Here is a 7,898-nt window from a genome sequence, read left to right as displayed (position 1 = left end):
ATCGAACATAGAAGGTTTCATCAACTTTGTTTTGAATATTTCTCAAATTTGAACTGATGTAACTTTTTTGTAATTATTGTAATTTCTTCATCTTGCGACTTTAATTTTTAATTTTGTTTTTAATTGATTGTTATTGAATAAATTATTAATAGTTTGCTACAATTGCTTTCAACATAGTGTTTGCATACTTGCATTATCGTTAATAAATATTGTATTATATCCTGTCCTATTTATAAGTCAATCTTGATGTACAGCTGTTTTTTTAATCAATAAATATCAACTCAAATATCTTTGCAACATTTCGGTTGGATGGATTATTTTGTTTTTGTAACGATGTTGGTTGCTTGTGCAGTTATCGGGTTCTATTACGGTTTTATAGAAAAAAAAGGCAAACGAAAAAGCCCTGACCGTCGAAGAGGTTCTGAAGCTCTGGATTATTTGGTGGGTGGAAGACAGATGAAAGTGTTTCCGGTGTCGTTGTCTGTGGTTTCAAGGTAAGTTCTATTTTCTTAAATATTACCAACATATATCATAAGTCTGAACTCGAATCTTAGCTTTTCTTAAACTATTGTGTGATGCTACCAATAGAACCTGACTTCTTATTGTTTATATCTATTAATGGAAAAGTGAGAGTTGCCAATGTACCAATATCATTCAATAAAGTTGATACACAATTTTTTTTTTAATATATCTTATTATTTGTAGTGGAATATCTTACAATTAGAAAACATATCTGATAAACTTGTTTCGGCTAAGACAAGGGCGGATCCAGACTTTTTATAAGGGAGCGAGGGTGTCACACACTTAGCATATAAATAAGTTTTTACTCACCGCCGCTTAAAAATGTTCTGTAATTTTCTTAAAAAATTTCAAGGGCTAAAGTGACTATTATTAAAATTATAAAATTAGTTTAGAACACTGTTGTCCAGCAAGGTATGGTCTGACTATTTAATTTGGACGACTCTCTACATATGAAAGAATTCCAAGATTCCATCGGTTTTCAAAATATGTAATATTTAATAGCTTAAACACAATAATTTAAAGGATTTTTGATGCATTTCAAGCAGAAATGTAAGAAATTGTTTTAAAACGTATTTTTTTCCAAAAATAATATATATATTTTCTCGTTTCCATTTCTATTAACGCGAATAACTTTACAAAAATTAAAAACTCAGAAATGAAAGAGGATCTGATATGAAGAATTGTCGGGCTTTTTTAGGCGTTTTTTAACTCAGTTTTTGGGAGGCTATTATTACCAGTCTGCTCTGCTTACTCGTAGATGCTAGAAAATATTATGATCTTACAAGAGTCAACAAAACTTAAAAAATGTAGAGAGAAAAATGTATGGTTCTTTAATTTAAGGAAATAGGTGCATTCAAGTAAACACTTTCTTTAAAAATTTAATAATAACAAATAAAGGTAAAAACATAAGTTGGGAAGAATCTTTTGAGGGTCACTCACAAATTACACTTTTCAAAATCTCTTTTTACTTCAAATTTCAAGAGATTCAAAGTTTTTATATCGATAGATATGAAACGTGCACAATGTTTTTCAAATAGCCATACGTTTAACAAAAGTTTTACTTTTGCTGTTTTTGGGACAGTTCTATTATTTAAATTCGTGTTTAAATCTCAGTTTTAGAGCATCCAAAATCAGTTTCACTTTAAAAAGTAGATTTATTTATTTTTTTAAGATCTTAAATGTTTTTGTATTCAACAGAACATCAATTTTGAAAGAAACAAAATGCAAAACTGGGTCGCTGGATCTTGCTAATGACTTCCAAAATGTATCTGCAAAATAAGTTTTTCTCAAAAATATAAATGCCATTTTATTTCTCAAATTAGATTAACTAATTTTTGTTGGAAAATTCTTCAATTTTGTCTTACAAATATTTTTAGTATGCAGCTGTTTAGTGCTTATAAATATACATTTTACTTGGTGGTAAAACAAAATATCGGTTTTACTAGGTTATCAATACCAAAATATGTTCTTCTTGTAGAAAGAAGCCAAATTAAGAAAACATTTTTGAAAGATTTAAAAAAATGTATCGGTTAATTTACCAGACTCAATGTTTCCCACTCATTACAATATTCAGACATTCAAAACCAATGTGCATCGGTATCTCCTTTCTAATCCTATCCTCCCTTCTTAATTGCTCGCACTGTGATTTATCATGATAAGGGTATTCATATCCCCTTAAGTGCGCGTATAATATAAAAAAAAAAAAAAAAAAAATATAAATGGATGGAAACGGACACATTTAGGCCAGTTTAATGGCCCACAGTTCGAGTCCCTGACGAAATGTGAGAGGCTGATTATGCTGATACGATTAACATCGTTTAGGTCGCTAAAGAAGAACTCTCCTAGGTTATTCTTGCGTTTTTGAGCCAGAGAAGGCCATGTGCAGAGAAGATGCAGAATTGTTTCCTTGTATTAGAAAGTTCCGGTTATGACACATATTCTCGAGCTTATATGCGAACTGCTTAGAGATAGAAATCACCTTGAACGTTTTAAATCTGGTGTTGGCCAGATGTTTTTTGTGATCTGACATGTGGTGATGTTGTTCCAACTGGTGTTTGCCTTCTTCATAGCGTCTTACATTAGCAACAGTTTACAAGTAGCGATTGGTATGCAAGTATGAGCCAAACGTGGTAGGATGGGCTGCACTGTACCATTCCTGGCAATTCATCTGCCTTACAGTTACCTGGAATATCTCTATGGCCCGGCACCCAGCAAAGGTGAAGATTAAACGGTTGTGCCATCTCCATTAGAGATGATCGACAGTTATGGACTGTTATAAAGTTTGTAGAGACAAAGTCCAGAAATTTGATAGCAGCCTGACTATCTGAGAAAATACGGATATCAGATGTTGATATCACGTCAGAAATTAGAATTTTTTTTATAGCCAAAAGTTCTGCCTGGAACACGATAGCTGATCCAGAAATATCTATAAGGTAAAGAAATCTGGAAGTTGGGGGATGGTGTAGTCTGTGTGCTTTGGAATCCATTAGCGCAATACGATTGTTTTGAATCTAAGAAATTTATTACGAAAACAGAAAAAATATTCCTTATGGGGGGATGCTTCATGACCCTACGACCCCCCTCGTGCATCTGCCATTGGGCTAAGATTCACTCAAACAGGACTCTTGCCCAATTATCTTCAGTTATATATGTATGGATATAGAGTGCTGAATCCTTCTTTCAAATATGTATGGGCAATTCCCAACGATGACGACGTGTGCTGAGAAAAAACGAAACATTTCATCCAGATTGGGTTAACAAGAAAATTAAATTTTTTTACGAAAACGTCTTTTAGGCCTTTGCAACTTGATCAATGATCATGAGGGGGCCAACACAGTGTTTTAGAAACTTTGAAGTAATTTTAAAATATGACTGCTGATTCTTTCATACTAAATATTAAAATGTTGTGGTTACAGCGTTATTAACACTCTTTTCAAACTGATTGTTTCATGAGTTTGAATAATATATGTCTGTACATTACTTACTACTCATCACATAAATGTGTGGAGTAGCGACTCAGGAATTATAATTGAGCCGATATCGAAGGGTCCATATGTGGCCATAAATAACCAAAAGTTATATTTTTGTACTGCGACTTTTTTAGATTCAAGTGAACGGACATTTTAAATATTTTCATTTTCATCTTTTTTAAAAACGCTGCTAAAAATTAATAAGAAGCATTAAAGATGTTTGCCTTTCATAAACACGCAAGATTAAAAAGTTTGAGGTAACTTAACATCATTTGTAATATACTAACATTTTTTTTGTTCAGTTTTGTTTCAGGCATATCATTGCTGGGCCCACCAACCGAGATTTATGTATATGAAACGCAATATGCATTTATCCTTGTGACGATTGGCTTCTCTGCAGTCATTTCTTGGTACATTTTCCTGCCCGTGTTTTATAATTTACAATTAACTTCTACTTATGAGGTAAGTTTTATGACTTAAAATTATTAATTAATTTTAAATGCATTAGCTTATAGTTAGCTTATCAACATTTTGTTTACCTTTCTGCCTCTAAATTTATTAATTTTCATAGTTATTTGTTATTGTCATTCTCATTAGCATTAACATTTTGTTATAAATATCAATAAATTATGCTTGTTATCCGTGAAAAAAGACGCGCAAAAATCAAAATAATTTTGAGATATTGGAAAAATTTAACATTTTGTGGATGTAAAAGGAAGTAATGTCGCTCAGAAAACACAACAGTTCATAATTTAAAGGAATTTTAGAAGTTTAATTGACAGCTCCTATTGACAAAGCTCTAATCTCTAGAACTAGTAGGTTTATTGAAAAAAAATAGATCTCGGTTTAGTTCTAACTCATTTGTTCAACAAGTTTTAATAAGAACTCTGATTTTAATCTCAATTTGATACAGAACTTCGCTTTATTAGACCCTTATATCTATTAGAACTCGGCTCAGCAATGGTTTTACTTTTTCCAAAGGCCCGATTTTTAACTTCCCATAGGAAGTTATTGTAATGGGTCCGATTTGTCAAATTGAAAATGTTGACATTTCTCGACGTTTCAAGGTCCCTAGAGTCGAAATAAAAGATTTTTAGAAAGATGTCTGTGCGTGCGTGTGTACGTACGTTCGTACGTCCGTACGTCCGTACGTCCGTACGTTCGCGACGTTTTTTTCGTCCTCCATAGCTCAAGAACCAGAAGAGATATTAACTTCAAATAAATTTTGTTATACAGATAATAAGGCAGAAAGATGCAGAAAAATCAATATAACGGTTTTTTTTATAAATCAATAAAACTGAAAAAAAAAATTGTCATCTCCAAAATTTTACGACTGAAACATTATTTCATCTCTAAAACAACATTGTGCAACGAAGAATAATGTTTTTGACATGTGATAAAATTTTGAGAAAAATCTAATTGACAGTTTTTTTTATAAAAAAAAATCTAAAAAACACATTACTCAAAGTTCGTAAAAATTAAATATCGATTCAAATATCTTTTCAAAAGCTTGAAATTTAGGCTTCAAGCTTATTTTATCTTATAAGAAATATTGTTTTCAACATTTTTAAAAATGTTGAGAAAAATCGAATTGACAGTTTTTTTACAAAAAATAAAAACCGAACAAAAAATTTACCAAAGTTGGTAAAAAATGATTTTCGACTCAAATATCTTTTAAAAACTTTGAAATAATAGCTTCAAACTAATTTTATCTTATAAGAAATATTGTTTTCAACATTTGGTAAAATTTTTAAAAAATTCGAATTGAAAGTTTTTTTTTACAAAAATAAAACTCTAAAAAAAAAACAATACTAAAACTTGGTAAAAATTTACTTTCGGCTCAAATAGCTTTTTAAAAATTAATAATATTGGCTTCAAACTTATTTTATTTTACAGAAAATATTGTTTTCAATATTAAGTAATTTTTATTTAAAAATCTAACAGTCCGTTTTTTCATAAAAAATAAAATCTACAAAAGATAGTACGAAAATTTGGTAAAAATTGATGCGAGTAGATATAGGCAAACTTTTAAGCAAGACAAGTAGACAGAAGGGATGGGAAGTTATCAGTGTAGGTCGCATCCCAGCCTCAATGCTTGAAATGGAAGAACGTTCAGAAATTTAATTTCTCAAAAAAATAGGAATTGGAATTATAAATTTGTAATGTGGAAAAGAAATATAAATAAAAAGCGATTCATGGAACGGTTTTCCAAACTTGGATAGTTATTTTGCACGTCAAATTGTAGGATGACATTATTTTGACGGTCATAATGACCACACACGAAAAAAAGACCATTGAAAGTAACATCCAATTTAAAATACAGAATTTTTCAAAAACTAGTGACAAATAATTTACATTAAGTTTTGGATTATAGAACGGACTTTTGGTTCAAAATTTGTCTAGTACTTTATTTTAAGTGTTGCCGTTGCTTTTTAATTTAAGTATTTCTTCTATAAACGGAGTGAGATAGACCCTCCTATATGCATATACTATATCCTATCCAAAAATCCGTTATTAATTTCCGGCGCTCAAGTTATGGTATTCGTGCCGGACTTTTCTGTCCACAGAATTATTTCACACATTATTTGTGTGTTGTTGGTATATTCTCACAAGCATAAGTATTTATAAAAAAAAAACTATTTAAAAGTAGCTTTTTCGGAAATCAATAGATTATGGCATTATCATTCATGTTGATTACTATTTTTGTATTTGAAGTTTAAAAAACCGTCCAAGCCAAGAAAGAATGTTGATGATATTGAGGTATAACGTATAACGTATAACGTATAACGTATAACGTATAACGTATAACGTATAACGTATAACGTATAACGTATAACGTATAACGTATAACGTATTTTAAATACCCTTTCACTTGCTGTAAGTCAAAATGTACAAATTTAGTTCTTCAATGCTTAAACATATACAAAATTGACATGTAAAGTGAACAAAATTAAATTGCGTTAGCTGTAGAGTCTGACGACATATGCTTCTACAGAATACTCCTTATGGAAAGCAACTAAGCGCCTAAAAAGACCTCAGACACAAAACCCGCCGATAAAATCTCAAGATGGTAAATGGATCGGAAACCCGAAACAAAAGGCTGATCTCTTTGCTGAACATCTCGCGAATGTTTTCAAGCCATTCCCAGCAAGCACAGCTACAGATCCCTTACAGTTTGTTGACAGAAACGAAACCTTTTGTCACGCTCAAAGAAGTAAGAAGCATGTGTCAACATAAGTTGTCAAACAAAAAATTACCAGGGTACGATCTTATAACTCCTCAGGTTCTGAAAGAAATGCCTCTTATAGCCTTCAAGAAACTCCAATTTATAATAAACGCATGCCTTAAACTAAGATATGTGCCACATCATTGGAAAATTGCGGAAGTCATTGTTATACCTAAACAAGGTAAGCCACCAACAGAAGTTACATCTTACAGACCAATATCGCTTATACCAATCATGGCAAAAGTTTTTGAAAAACTGCTACTTAAAAGGCTTAACAAAATAATTGAAGAAAGAAGACTAATTCCGAGCCATCAGTTTGGATTTAGAAATAAACATTCCACGATAGACCAAGTGCATCGAATTACGGATGTTGTGGAAAAGGCACTTGAAGAAAAACAAGTATGCTCGTCTGTATTCTTAGATGTTGCTCAAGCTTTTGACAAGGTTTGGCACTTGGGACTTGAGTACAAACTGCATAGGGACTTCCCCAGGCAGTACTACGAAATACTGAAATCCTACGTTACGAACCGACTCTTTAGAGTACGGTACGACCAAAATTACTCGGAACTTAAGAAAATTGAAGCCGGTGTACCACAAGGAAGTGTCCTAGGACCAACCCTGTATCTGTTATATACAAGGGATATTCCAGTGGACATCACCGCTATCATGGCCACCTTTGCTGATGATACTGCAATATTGGTGCCAGATAAATCCGTTACGAAGGCTACACAAGAATTGCAAAATGCAGTCGATAAAGTTAGTGATTGGACGCACAAATGGCGTATCAAATTAAACGAAACAAAATCGACGCATATAAACTTTACAAACAAAAACATAAACAATGTTCCAATTTTTATAAACAGTACAGAAGTACCTTACTCCAATACTGCCAAATACCTTGGAATGAATTTGGATGCAAAGCTTAAATGGAAAGAACACATCAAAAAGAAAAGAGAAGAACTAAACTTGAAGTACAGAAAAATGTACTGGTTAATAGGAAAGAACTCTGACCTATCTATCCAGAACAAACTAATGTTATATAAGCAAGTATTGAAACCGGTTTGGACATATGGCATCCAACTATGGGGCTGTACAAAGAAAACAAATGCTGAACCCATCCAAAAATTCCAAAGCAAGGTCCTTCGTGGAATAATAAATGACCCTTGGTATATAAGAAATAG

General features: G+C 31.9%; 1 protein-coding gene across 1 annotated transcript in view; it reads left to right on the top strand.

Moving 5' to 3' along the window:
* The first annotated feature begins 293 nt into the window (after positions 1-293).
* Positions 294-7,898, top strand: part of LOC129942584 (sodium-coupled monocarboxylate transporter 1-like) — a 27,909-nt gene continuing 20,304 nt past the window's right edge. Inside the window, exons 1-2 of the mRNA XM_056051588.1 lie at positions 294-494; positions 3,794-3,953. Coding sequence (XP_055907563.1) covers positions 310-494; positions 3,794-3,953 — 345 coding nt within the window. The 5' untranslated portion in view covers positions 294-309. The remainder of the gene's footprint in view (positions 495-3,793; positions 3,954-7,898) is intronic.

This window comes from Eupeodes corollae, chromosome 1, assembly GCF_945859685.1.
Source record: "Eupeodes corollae chromosome 1, idEupCoro1.1, whole genome shotgun sequence".
Lineage (NCBI taxonomy): Eukaryota > Metazoa > Arthropoda > Insecta > Diptera > Syrphidae > Eupeodes > Eupeodes corollae.
This window is presented reverse-complemented; position numbering and strand designations above follow the sequence as displayed.